General features: G+C 30.8%; 1 protein-coding gene across 2 annotated transcripts in view; it reads left to right on the top strand.

The window, feature by feature from the left end:
• spartin overlaps positions 1 to 13,328 on the top strand; it is a 32,430-nt gene extending 19,102 nt beyond the window's left edge. For both annotated transcript variants that reach the window (XM_035359406.2, XM_035359405.2), the window contains exons 4-7: positions 6,294 to 6,488; positions 6,989 to 7,150; positions 10,303 to 10,393; positions 10,470 to 13,328. In XM_035359406.2, the coding sequence (XP_035215297.1) occupies positions 6,294 to 6,488; positions 6,989 to 7,150; positions 10,303 to 10,393; positions 10,470 to 10,650 (629 nt within the window). In that variant the 3' untranslated portion in view covers positions 10,651 to 13,328. The remainder of the gene's footprint in view (positions 1 to 6,293; positions 6,489 to 6,988; positions 7,151 to 10,302; positions 10,394 to 10,469) is intronic.
• Positions 13,329 to 15,076: the final 1,748 nt, after the last annotated feature.

Raw genomic sequence — 15,076 nt, 5'->3', positions numbered from 1 at the left:
TAAAACTTTTGTTTCATTGTATGAATGTGTATTTATTTTCTCCTTTATAAAAGGTATATGTATAAGCTGCCTTTGAATTACTCCATATATTGCATATGCAGATTTTGTAGTGGGATTAAAAAATGATGTTGCAATATATAGTGGTGACTGTATATGGTAATATGACTATAATACGCTGTAGATTTGTAATTACTGTTCATACTTTGTTAGGTAATTCAAAAAGAAGTTCAGTTTGTAATTTAATAATGCTAAGAATTTTGTATATATGTAATTAATTTTAGTGAAATCATATGTCAAATAGTAGTATTTTTTGTATAATGTGACATAAAATGCTTGAAAGAGACAATATCCTGCCAGAAAAATAATTTACAAGAGGCAAGTCTATTTAACATTTCTCGGTACTTACCTATTATCGCAACCAGGCCAAAATTCGCATAAATTGTCAAATTTGGCGACCCTACTTACGGCAACCCTACGTGTTATACATAGTTTTGTAAAAAGAGCATGTGGAGATTCACAAAATTTTCCTGCATTTTCATGCAAAATTTTGTAATTTATGAGAAAATAGCAGTGTACATGGATAAAGTCAAGAATGTGCGCAATGCCATTTTTGTGCAATTCTGGGGTGTTTTTTTTTAAGTAAAAATAAGTCGACGTGTACATGGTTATGGCGAATACGGTTTTCAATCAGTGCTAAAAGCAATAGCCAAAAGATTTCCGCCAAAAAATAATTCTGCAACTTATTCAAATTCGAAACCGGAAGGGTTTAATTGCTATTTTATATTTTAAAACAAAATAATATAAAAAACTGTATTAAAAATTATCTGTAATTAATAAATGTACATTTTCTTTCTATTCATACTTTTTTACTGAAACTTACAAATAGCGCCAACCTGGTTGCGATAATACTTAAGCACCCATTTCTCAAATCGAGGAGATATCGCCAAAAGTCGCCAAACTTGGCGATCATTTGGTGACATTTTAGTCTGCTCCATGTGTAACTGTAATTGTTATTGTAATTGAATAAATGTATTTAACCTATATATGTAACTGTAACCCTATCCAGCCTTCATATGCCTTCCAGGCCCACCAGCAGCTGAGTGGTCAAGTCACTGAACACTGGTGGTTTGGTTTGAAATTCGAATCCTACGAACGGGCTGGCTGCATGGGAGTTTTCTCGGTTTTTCCCATGTGTAATGTATATACGTGCCAGTTTCCCCTAGAAAGCCCTCCACAAAGCCTTCCTTTCCCCTTAGGCAGATAGCCCTTCAGGCTTTGCCGTAATTACATAAGCCAAACCAAACCTCTTATGCCTTCCAAAAATTTCGAGAAGGTACTAGAGATTTCTCAGTGGGCCGGGGAAAAACCATATGAGACTGGAGAGCATTATTTTCATTGAGTCTTGACTTTCTCAGTTGTTCAGTGTTGAATTCAAAGTATTGAGATATGCGTGAGAGCGTCACCTTTTATATGCATATGGCATTGTGTTTAACATGCTTTGTAGTTTAAAATGTAACTATTTGTTGTGCTTTGTGATACTGGAAGAGCTCTACATATATTTGCTGTGAAAAAGATCCGGAACTCGTGAAGGGATTTTTTGGTAAAATAAATTTTATCAAGCTATCACAGGTTTGTGCTTTCAATCCATTATGAGCTCATACACATGCAAGAATTTTTGTTGTCAGGAGCAGGTTTGAATATCAGAGACAAGAGCAATGGAGAAGCAACTAAGACAGCTTATGGCAGCCTTTCAGCATTCAAAAAAGAGATGAAAGTGGGCCAGGAATCTCCTTAGGAAAAGATGAATCTGTTCAAGAAAGGTGGAAGGGGCTGTTAAATGAGTTCAAGAAAAGAGTGATGCAGGTCAAAAGGAAATAAAAATAGGAATTACCTCCATAATTAAAAAGAAATTCAAGGCTGTGGAAGGTTCAATAGACATGGTTGAAGATAGAGTTTGAGAAAGTAAAGGAAGAGTTTCTTCTGTGAAACAACAAATTGAAGAACAGATTTCTACTGGGAAAAAAAAATATATATATATATATAGATTACAGACTTTTGCTGTTGCCAAAGAAATTGAAAGCTTAAAGAAATTCATAATGACAGCAGGAGGTAACTCTGATGGTTTTAAATTTTTACCCTTGCCTTTTTGACTGTCTCTAAAGCTGTCTGCTTATGGTTGAAGAAACTCCTAGGAACTGTCTTAAGACCCAATCATATATATGTAAGATAAAAATGTATGAATCAGAATTATAATATAACTATAAAGATTAATTCTTCCTCTCTATTCTAAAATCGTAATAACTTATCTGCATTGCGTCATTCAAATTAATCATGCGATCTTATGTAACCGTTAATACCAAATGCCTCTTGACGACCAATCACCGAATTGTAAACCAAAACTTTTCTCTTCTCGTGCTTTCATCTTTCATAACTACGCACTTCAGCTTTTGCTCTCTACTGTGCTAAGATGTAATTTCACTGGCTTGCTTTCTATCCCAACAATATCAAAAATGTAAATCTTCTGTGGAAAGGCACGACTAGAGTGCCAAGTGATTGTGGCCACAAATATCAATTGGAAATAAAAATAGAATTAAAACTGCCTCGACTGCCAAGTTCTTTAAATACTACGCAATCAAAATTCTTCTTCAATATGGATCTAAGCAAGCATCGACACTGCTCCGGCTTTTCCTTTGCTTTTATTATGACATGTATATATGTGGAATGGAAAAGATTGCAGTATTGATGGCTTAGAACTTGGATCCATAATGAAGAGCAAACTTAGCCACATTAACAAACAGATTAAATACTCATCTTTATTTCAATTGAACTTTGCAGTCACAATTTACTGAAGTAAACAAATCAGTTTACTTCAGAGTAGTTAACGTTTTAAGTGCTACTGGTACGATAAAAAGAATAACATCAAGCAGCATTTTAGCGAGAACAGAGGTAGATCGAGAAGAGGGAATGTGAACAGAGGTATCGAGAAGCCCCATTTTAAAGCACTTCATATTTCTGCAGTGAGTGGTGGAATTAATAGAGATTTGATCATGGGACATATTAGTGGAGTTCCTTACAATATGACCATAGATATTGGATCCAGTGTTACCATCATTGGGAAAAAATTAGCTCAACAACTGGAAGGTAAACTGATCTGAACACTGCCCTGCGTTACCCTGCAGATTATATCCGAGATAAAATTTAAACTGATGGAAAATTAATGTTAACATCACATTTGGGAGGGCCATTTACCATCACAACAGCATATATAGCAAAAATTACTGACTGTTATACACTCATAGAGAATTTTTAAGTAAGTAAAATTTTTTTTTATTGGACATTAAGAATAACGAACTACATTCTGCCTCCGATGACATAAGCCTGCTTGGAATTTAAGATGAAGGTGTTAAATCTATCCATCAAATAGTAGCTCAGTTCAATAAGACAGTATCACAGTAACAGCAAGAACATAAATTTTACTTCCTGGATCCACAGCTGCAAACAGAAATTTCCAGTATGGCATCATGGAATCTCAAGAACTGTTGCAGCCCAAAAGGAGTACTAGTAGCTTCAGTACTCCTTTGTTGACCTATCAAGAACCTTGAGAGTTGCCAATATAACCAATAAGCAGAAGTCATTAATTAGGAAAGGTGAAGTGGTTGCAGCATGCAACTTGCATTGAACAACCCGAAAATCCACTAATCTCTATGTCTGAGAGCCTAACATCAGTGTTACTGCAGAATGCACAGCTAGGCAATGAAGAGACAAATACTGCAGAGCGTGTCATTCAAGTATTTCAAAATGTTTTTTCCTGCTTATCTTCTGATGCAGGTCAAACCAGTTCAGCTGAGCATAGAATTGATACAGGAGTTTATCCATCAATCGAGCAACATTAAAAAAAAAAAAAATCTACCATTTGCTAAACAACAGGAGGTAGGGAAACATCTAAAAGGACATGCAAGAAAGCGATGTTATCGAGCCTTCAGCAAGTCCGTGGGACTCTTCCATCACCCTGGTTCGAAAGAAAGATGTTTCAACTAGATTTTTCATTGGCTGTTGCTGGTTGAACAAGGTTACAAAGACAGACAGCTACCCTCTTCTTAGAATTTTTATATTCTAGACACTCTTTCTGGTTTTCAACACTTGATTTAAAAAGTGGATATTGGCAGGTAAATATATATCCTGACAACTGAGAAAAGATGGCATTTACTGCTGGACAAGGACTTTGACAGATCAGAATTATGCTATTTGGATTATGTAATGTGCCAGCAAGTCTATTTTACATTGAGTAAATGGCTGTCTTGCTAAATTGTCAAGGTATTGCCAAAGTAGCAGTGGTTTTGGTGAGAAATTGCCAAAATTCCCCAAACTTGGCGACATATATGTCTGGTCCATATATGACTGTGATTGAATAAATGTAGTTAATCTATATATGTAGCTGTAATCATATTCGGCTCTCATATGCCTTCCAGTAATTTCAAGAAGGGGAAGGTACTAAAGATTTCTTGGTGGCCGGACAGAGCATCAGTTTCTCAATTGTTGTTAAGTCAAAGCTGGATTCGGAGTGTTAAGATATCCATGAGAGCTTTGCTATTTAGACGTGCTTTATACTGCATCATGTTTAAGGTTTTTAGTAGTTTGAAGTGTAACTACTGATTGTGTTCTGTAGTAATGAAAATAGTTGTATGAGTATTTATTATGTAAAGATCCAGAACTGTAAAATTGTTCATTTGGTAAAATAAATTTCATCAAGTTATCATCAGTTCTCTGTGCCTTCAATCCATTATGAACCCATGTGCACACATCAATTTTTGGTGTCAGGAGCAGGATTAAATGCCAGCGACAAGAGTGATGGAGGAGCAACGGAGACAGCTTGTGGCAACCTTTGCTGCATTCAAGAAAAGATCAAAGGGGCTGTTAAATGAGTTCGAGAAAAGACTGAAGCAGGTTAAGAGGAAATGAAAAGAGAAATTAACTCCATAATTGAAAAGAAATTCGTTGCTGTAGGAGGTAAAATAGACATGATTTAAGATAGAATTAGAGAAATTGAAGAGAGAAAAGCAATATTTTGAGTGTATAGGACTAAGAGTATAGAATATAATAAATGTGTTAATATTGTGTATTGGTATTATGATTAGTTGCATTGATATGTTGTATTAGTTGGGTTCACATGGTAGGTAGATTGTCAAATTTGGTTTATGATCTTACAATTATGGTACTGTTTGTTCTGTTAATGAAACCAGATTTAGATATCCCCCAACGCTGATGATCAGGCTAAAATCTCAAAGCATAAAAATAATCGCCAAAGTGTTTAAATTACAATAAGTAAAATACAATATGGTTAAGTTGAAGAAAAATCCAAGTGAAAAATAACAACAGATACTCATAAAATTAAAATTTTTAATGTAAGTTAAACAACTTGTTAAAGAAATCAGAACAAAAAAAGTCATTTAATGGTTTTTTTTTTTTTTTTTTTTTTTTTTTTTTTAAGACTGAATAATTCCTCATTCTTGAAGAAATTGGTATATGGAAAATATTTCATTATTGGGCAAGTCCAAATTTTCAAATACATGGTAAATACAAATAATAAATAAAAACATAAGCGATTGTTACATCTTTGGAATTTGCATTCTCGTCAATTTTGAAAATGCATACCGTAACTTTTTCTTTAAAAAATGTTCACATTGAAACCATTTTAGAAGTAAACATTGCGAATTCATATGAGCCAATTTCTTGGCAAGTTCCGCAAATCAACTGGCGATGATTCTGATTCCGATAACAAAATAGTACCAGAATTATTGATTGGCTGATTGACTATGGCAAATTTTTTATCAAAATTGATAATGGTAAATATTTTATAGAAGTCGTTCATAGGAAGTCACCTCATGTTCATGTTAGGTATGGAGAATAACTATTTTTATCATGACTGTTAATGAATGAAAAATGGAAATATATTAGATGGATAATTAAGAACATCTCATATCAGTTATGAATTTTCCTCTACTTCAAGTCAAAAGTTCTCTGACATATTTCTAATATAGTGATCTGATTTCATTGCATTAAAAATTAAGGTGTTAGGGGGGGACTTCAAGGTAATCTGAGTAAAATTTCAAACAGTGAATGTTGTTTAATAACTATTTGTTACAAAGCTGCAATAACTTAGCCTGAAAACTTAAAAAGGCTTAATGTTTACAATAGTTTGTGTAATAGATTAAAAAAAATTGTGCATAATTTTATTAACTTTAAAATATTTGCTAACATTGTGGTAATTTTTTATGTTAAAATTACATTTGTAGGTGCAGAGTACATATCTGCTGGTCTAGTAAAAGGTGCTGCCCTAAGTAGTGATCTGATACATAAAGGCGCTTCAAAAGCTCGTCAAAAAATTAATCCTGAAGATAGACCTGTTGCTGTTGATCCTCGTGTTAGAGAGGGTTTGAAAATTGCACGGGAGGCTTCAGGGGTTGTTTTGAAAGCTACAGGTTTTCTTGGTAGGCAATTCTTTATGATTTTTAATTACAAATTTACTTTCTTATTATATTATTGCTAGCTTTGAATTAAAAAAAATAGGCATTGAAATTAGGCATAATCTTATTTTGATAATCCTATTTATCTTTAAAAGTACATTTGGAGCTGTGTATTTCACATTTTTAAACTCTTTATAAAATGTCATCTTTATTACGTTTATTAATTTTCAGAAGGTATACATAATTTAAGAAATATTTTAGCTATTATTATATGGATTTGTGTATCTGGATGATAAGTATCTTAACATCATATTTGCTTGTAAATTTTTTAATTCTTTTAACTTTGTAAGTTGTGTAAGCATTTAAAAGCGTTTTGAAAATAATTTAATTTTTAAATATAATCTTCTGAACTTAAATAATTTCATGTTTTAACATAAGAAATGAACAGATTTATACAAAGAATGATTGATTATAAAATGTTTAGAATTTTAATAAATTAATTTTTTTCTGCTCATCAATTTCAGTTAAGAGGTTGGGTGACCTAACTGTTGCTCTTGGAAAGCAACTTGCACCCCACATTCGTGAACATGGCACTAAAATTCTTACATGCGCTTTTAAAAAGGATCCTGCTGAAGCTAAAGATACAATAGATGGAGTGCTTACAGTTGCAGCTGGAGGTCTACAAGGTAAATTTAATTAATGTGAACCATAGGTATACTACAATAGAATTACAAAAGTCTGCACGCCTTGGGAAAAGGTGCTTAGATCAGATAATTTTGTAGACTATAGGTCTTATTTTATTTCTTATCCTCTTCTAATTTTTATATTATTTGGAATGTTTGTTTGTAAATAGCTTATCAAAATAAACTCTCACCTCAAGAATTATTCAACCCGTTAAGTGCTCGTAGCATGCTTCACCACTTGCTGAAATATACATCAGACATGTGCAATGCCATCATGGGACTAGCTATCGGATTTGAGAAAACCTGTGGGATAATTGCTTTTGCTATAATTTTAGAATTTTAAATTAGCTATTTTCTATTATCACATCACTTTACATTATTTTATATTACTTTTGATTAATGCACGTATTTTATTTGAGTGTGATTAGTGCTATATATATGTGTGTGTATATATACATAATATTGTGTATGCTGTATATTTAAAATATTGTATATGAAAATATATGCTGAGATGATTGGTAAAATCCTGAATTATGTTCAGAATAAATAATCTTACTTGAAGAATCAAGAAAATCAGGAAAAAAAAAAAAAAAAAAAAAGTTTGGGCTGCATTAACCCTCTGAGCAGCCATGGTTTTCACTAAGAAAGCACAAATTTCCCAAAACTACTATAAAAACAAATTATTTTTTTGATTTTAATGTAAAAACTCTCCTAGTATTTCATACCGGAATTTGTGTACTTTTGAGATATTGCATTTAATTTCTTTCACACGTTTTTATATGCACATACTTATTCGTTCCTACAGATATCACAAAAAATATTCCAGGCTATACATATACGGCCTTGCCGGTTAGAGGATTAAAAACTTCCAAGATAAGCATAAGTTTCAGGATAAAATATTTATTCCAAGAATCAATAGAGTGCTGCCATCTATAGAATTAAAAAATAATTAAATATGCAAATTCAGTTTGACTACCCACAATAAAGCTGGCAGTATTTATGAAAGCCTAGTTTATCATATACTGTAAAGCTGCGTTCACACCAGAGCGGTTACACGTTAACCAATAATCATAAGCGAGTTCATAGGCAGCATTTGCCCGATGGCCGGAGACCGTGTGAGTTGACTTAACTTTAATTTTTTGACGTCCAGTTTATACCATGGTTTTTAAATGATCGCACTTTCAAAAATTCTTTTTGATGAAAAAAAGTGAAATGGATTAATCTTAATAAAAATTTCAGATAATAATAAAAAATGCATATGCTAATAGAATAAATAGCTTTATAAATTATTTGAAGGAAAATTCTCAAATTTATTAGCAATAATGAACCTTAATAATCAACCATAAATTATATATGGTTGATAATTTTTACAGAATAATCTAAAGCAATATATTGTTGTGAGAAAATAGTGATGGATTTCAAAATCCCAAATTTTTAATTTTTAAAAAATATATCTACATCAATTTAAGGTTGCTCTTGTTGCCTAGTGGATAAAATGTTGGCTTCTTATGTTAAAGATTTTGGATTCAAGTGTCACCAAGAGTGGTGTTGTAATGGAGTTGATATTTTTAAAAATATATATACAGAAAATATTATCGCTAGTTTCAGAGTAGCCCAGATGCTTCTTCAGTTTCCTGAAGGTGAAGTGTGAAAAACTATGCTTGCCCACAAGATACCATAGTACGGAGGTAAAACGCTCTAAAAAATTCATCTTTTACTAGGGACTTGTATTGCTTGTTCGGGCTTTGATTTTTCCTACTTTTGATGATGGTACAAATACACCAATTTATTTATTTATTGTTTTTTTTTAATCTACCGCAATTTTTGGGTGGAAGGGGGGAGAACAGAAGAAGCTTAAACTTATTTTTCATTTCATTTCATTCATATAAACTTAATTTTCGCTCGGCATTGTGTGCATTATCCTTCTTTTGACAACGAGCCATTCATAAGAAGATTACTATGATCTGATTCTATTTCGGATGAGACTAGCAAAAGACATAGTGGTATTAGTATAAAGTTGCTGTTTCATCTAATAAAAAAAATTAGTGAGTTCTGAATTTTAAATGAGTGGCGACGAGTGAACCATTTGTTTAAAAAATGTTATTTATGCAGAAAAGAATCTTGCTAGTACAGTGCAAAGTCTTTAATCCAGACTCGTCGGGACTTTGGCGATTCTGGATTATCAGTTTTCCTGGATTATAGATCATCAATTTAAATCTGGTAAGATGGCATGCAGAAATTATAAAATTAAAAATATGAAACCGTAATATATGAAATAAAGAGCAATTATGATCTATAGGGTATCAAAGTTTACAAAATAAAAAAGCTTAATATTTATTTGTTTATTTTATTAAACATTTCTTTTAATGCGCGCATGCGTAAAGTATACATTATGCATAGTCGAAATTAGAAACTTGCAACCAGAAAGCTATTTGATGTGTATTCGTGATATTTATAATGATGAGGAATTTGATTTAAATCATATCAAAGATGGAATACGTCGAGATGAAATACTACATTTAGTAAGGAATTATAAGCTGAATAAAATAAAAACATCTGCCCTGAAAATAAGGATAGTGCTGACAGATCAACTTCCAGTTCATTGCGTGCCGCGACGTCCCCCCCCCCTGCAGAGCAGCGTGAAATTGATAAACAGATTTCGGAATGGTTAGAGAAACAAAGGATATGCCTTTATCCATTTTTTGCAGCAATTCCACTTTTTGTTTGATGGACATCGAAGCATGCTTTCGCTTTGTAGATCCTTTGGCAGCTCCAGCATCGGAAATTCTATTTGACGTAATCGAAAGTTCAAGCTTACTTTTATAAAACTGCTCTAACAGTCTGCAAAAAATAATAAACCGCATCCAATTCAAAGATTATTAGAATTCTACTGTAATTGAAAACTGAATTTTTTGAAAAAAAATAACTTGGGTTCAAATTGTAGTTTAAACAACAGGATTACATGCATTTTTTTATTTGAATAATTTTAAGTTCGAAAATTAACTCGGTAATTTCAGTGGAAGGAAAATCAGAAATTTTTGCTAAATTTTAAATATATTAAAAAAGAAATGTGCACAAAACTTATTTAATACCTAATAAGGCTTTACGTTTGTTTCATTTATTTATTTATTTATTTATTTATTTTTTTTAATTAGGGTTTTCTACTGTATACAATGGCTTGGAGAATGCTGCTAGAACATTGGCTTACAGCTTAAGTACCGAAACGGTAAAAATCGTGGATCATAAGTAAGTATTTTAGTTATAAAAACTGATTAATCCATACACCGTTTTCTTTCATTTACGTTTTTTTTTTACGTTACAGGTATGGAAGTGAAGCTGGTGAAGTTGTAGGGAATGCTATTTTCTCGATTGGAAATCTGGCATTAACAACACACAATGTTCAATCATTGGGTATTAAATCAGTTGCCAAGCGAACAGCAAAAGATGCAGGGAAAGCTGTTCTGAAAGATTACATTGAACATAAAAAGCCAGTTGGAAAATAGATTTGTATTTCTGGTTGTTGTGTATTAAAATAACGAGGTTCAGTATTTTTTTTTTTTTTTTTCCTTCCAGTTTGCATGCATTTTTAAAGTCTAGCAATATATACAGTATTTACAATTATTAGGCTTTTTCTTTTTTAGTTATAATGGTTTTAAGATATTAACTTACTTTTACTTTTGTTGAGTACCATGTCTTTCATTGTTTTTTTAACTTAGATCAAGTTGTATGATTTCAGTAAATAGTTTTAATTTATTTTTATTGGTTGTGGGATATAAAATACTCATAATTTACGACATGCTAGTATATTTTAATACATAATCATCTTATGTGAAATAAATATTTTCATAAAAATCAATTTATGTTTATGCATAAAATAATTTTAGAATAATTCTGCTGAATGTTAATGTTGAAATAAAATACAAAATTTTGTATTTATAATATGTAGCACAAAAGTCTTTTCATTAAAAATTTTATAATATAGCATTTGTTTTTAGCAATTATTATTATTTTATACTGTCTTATTCTCAGAAACAAACTGTGATATGCTCTTGATAAGGGTAAAATATTCCAAATTATTTTTCTATTTATGGATAATTTTGGAAACAGAATGAATGTTTGAATATTGTTAAGTTATATTGTTAGTGCTTCATATATGCAGCTCAAATTTTGTTATACATCAATAAGATGTTTTTTCTTATTCTCTCCAGAATGATTTTTGTTGAATAAAAATCAATTAAGAATTTATAATTATGGAATAATAAAGTTCAATAAAATACACAGCTAATATGTTTTGATTTTTAAATGTATGCAAAGTACAGCCTTGTTCCACTGGTTCTATAATTCATTGCATGGGTGTATTAAATTGCCTCCTTAATTGTATTGCATGCTTTGCAAAACCTATTTACTTGTGAAGTATTGAATGGTTTCAGATATCAACTACCTGTAAATATATGATATTTAGCATTACTTAGTTTTCTTCATTAGTTTCACAACCCTTCAGCTAGAATATTATATATATTCCTTACAAATTTGCTATGAATCCTAATATTTTTATCATTTAATATCAAATTACTTGAAAAGGAAAAGTAAACCTTCTTTTTCACATAATATTTAACAGTTTTGATGCTGTTAGAAAATATTTGCTTTCAAATTCAAAACTGAACATGAATCTTTCTATAGTTTTTTTTTTTTACTTTAATAGAAAATAGTTAAGCTTAGCAGCAGATAATTTTGCTTGGTAATTTTTCTTTTGTGATTCTGTGTAAAAATATTGTAATGATTTTAGCTGTCTTTTTTTCAATAAATTTATGAATTGGCATACTATTAAAATATATTAATAAGAAATGCTGAAAATTGGTAATGTAATGTGAGATATCCAACCTAATTGTAAAAGGAATCTAACAATATTTGTGCCTGCAGGAACAATTTCACAAAGAAATAAGTATGTGCAATTTATATCACCTGGTATTAGTAATGCAAATTATTAAATATCGCAGAAAATAAAATAAAGAAAAATTGTGCCGCAAATTTTGATGCTAAACATAAAATATACAGGCCATATCCATAAGTCTTCATGCAGCATTTATTTTTATAACATCAGTTATGAAATATGCTTCCAAAGTGTTTTAAATAATGCAAATATTTTAAATTAAAAAACCACTCTTGTAAATGTAAATTTAACTATTTTTAAGTTACCACAGTCCCTATAGTTACATTAAGTAAAAATAAAATTCCAAAAGCTTAACTCCCATGCAACAAAAATTGATGGAGTTATTCTAACAATTTTCATTAAAAATACTTTTTAAGATTTTTCATATATGAGAGTTTGTTATTTTTAAAGTTGACATGAGACATTTTTATAGAAATTTATTTCTAATTGTATTCTTTCTGGAGAGTTAAAGATAGACAGGGTATAAATTAAAGATTCTATTGCAGCTAAAAGGTACCTACTATAGAAGTTACTTTCTAATCACTTGTTTTTAGTAACTAGGTTTACATAAGTTATTTTTTATTTTATATACTATTTGAATGTTTTTATAAAGAGCTTTATTGTGTTAATAATATGCTATCTAGAAATGGCTCAAACTATGAAATATATCTGTAATGATAAGTGGAAATGTTCTATACTTAAATTGTTAATTTATACAAATGAAGTTATTAATTGAAAATACAATGAAATGTGTACATCTGTGGCATTCAAAAAAATGTTCAAAAATGATTTCTGTGTCATCAGAATATTTTATTTCCTTCTGTTTATTTTTGAAATAGTATTAGACATCTATTTTGTTTGTGTGATTTTTTTAATACATGTCAAGAAATGTTGATGTTAATTTTTTTTTTAAATTATCAAATATGTCAAGAAATACTTTTCTTTTGCACATTTATCCCAAGCATACGTTTAATAATCCGAACTACTTAAGCTTCTAGTTTCATCTTAACAGCACAATTTTCTTTTTACATGTAAAGAAATTGTTACATTTTTATACTTGTTTAAATTACACATTGAATTTTTTTATGATTGCCTTACAAGTAAATATAAATTTGCCATGCAGATGATGAATGTTAACTTTATATGCAACTAGAGAATGTAGTGATGCATTTCTCGTGTTACCAGATATAAAATTTTATGCTTTTGTAGAAAAATGGAAGCAGTTTCATGAATAAAGAATATTCTGGTATACCTTTGTTTAAACGTGTAATTTATGAGGTACTCTTTCTTTATTTTAAACAACTAAAATGGTACTGAAGTGATGTGAAAAAGTAGTTTATGAATATTTTTCTTTATCCATGAGTAACACCGATTATGTCAGGCAAGTAAAATTTATTGTTTCTCAGATTATCTGATGGAAGAGAAGAATGTATTTTTATTTTTTTTTTCCTGCTTAGTATATTAAGAAAGCAAAAATAGTGAAATCTATATAAATATTTTATTCCTATATTTTAGAAAGAGAAAACTATTGCAGTAATAAGTTTAATTACTAAAACTTATTACTGCAATAGTTTTCTCTGCAACAACTCATGTTGAAAAATTTATGATTTTACAAATATTCAGTTATAAATGAAAACCTATTTGAATGAATCTTCATTTTCAAATAAAATTTCACAAACACGTGTATTTCTGTAGGCAGTTATTTCAACAATGATTCTTAAGTTAGGAATTTTTTTCTATGATAATGTTAAATTCTTGTAAAATTAAATGTTTATCATAAATAAGAAATTGCATCATTGACAGTTACTTCTGTGTACTAGTTATGAGAAAAATAAAAAGGACAGTAAAATAGTTGATACAGGGTTCGTAGCGGTCCTTACAAGTGCTTACAAGTCCTTATATTTGAAAATAAAATATAAAGGCCCTTATAGGTGCTTACTTTTTCTTTAAAGCCCTTATTTTTTTGCTTTTAGTGCTTATTTTTTGCTTTTAGTGCTTTTTTTTTGCTTTTAGTGCTTTTTTTTTTTAATCCTTTGTTTTTAATGAACGCGCATTTTTTCCCCGTACCAAAGCCAAAACTAAATAAACAACTTTTCTTTCTTATATGCAACGTCAGGTGGTGAATCATACTCCCGAAAATTGCTTTCCCCCCTTCCTCTGCATTAACGTAACCTATGGTGCGCGCGAGAGTACAGACAGGTGCACGTTGTTCTATTGGCCAAAGAATTGCGAAAACGTAGAAAATTCCGGTACGTTCGGTATTCTTTTCCTCCCACCCAAATACTACACACGTTTGAACTTCTATCAAGATTTTAATAAATTTGCATTCTCGTTTCGCGTGGTCAGTTCATATTCGTGTTTATTATGATCATTATGCTTATATTATGAGCATGCAGTAACTGCTGAAGTATAGATAAACTTCCAAAAATGGGTGTGTTTTTACACAATTAGCTTTCTAAGAAATAATATTCGGAATGGCCCAAATAAAAGGAAAGTAATCGAATAGTCAAAATAATTTCATTTTCTTTGCCAATACATTATACAGTACGGAAGTTGGGAGTTTCTCTGCAAAATCTGTAATATTGAAGCAGCGGACTTTTTTTTTTGTCACTGTCCAATCTGGATTGAATAGGACTAAAAGTTTTTGCGGTTTACCCAACCCAAGCGAAGATTGATTCTATTCCGGAAATTTAATACAGTCTGTTGAAAATTAGAATCAGAAACACCCCAGATTAGTAAGTCTTTCTTTTCCTTTATTTAGTTCTTTTTTCTCCGAATACTGTCAGGTGTTGATTCCGATTGCGTAATATCCCATATGGAAGAATTACGCCGCACGTATTGCGCAATAACGTTTGCGGTATTTTGCATTGATAATTAATTTTGATGTTCAGTCTGAGATTTGTTTATGCACACTTAAAAGAGTTTTACTGTGCTTTCTAAGCAGAATATTTCTCAGTTCCGTAGGTTTTTATATGATGCACATATGGAAATGTCAAAAT

Source organism: Stegodyphus dumicola, chromosome 9 (genome assembly GCF_044657685.1).
Source record: "Stegodyphus dumicola isolate Sdum_Otavi_A_Nest chromosome 9, ASM4465768v1".
NCBI classification, from domain to species: domain Eukaryota; kingdom Metazoa; phylum Arthropoda; class Arachnida; order Araneae; family Eresidae; genus Stegodyphus; species Stegodyphus dumicola.
This window is presented reverse-complemented; position numbering and strand designations above follow the sequence as displayed.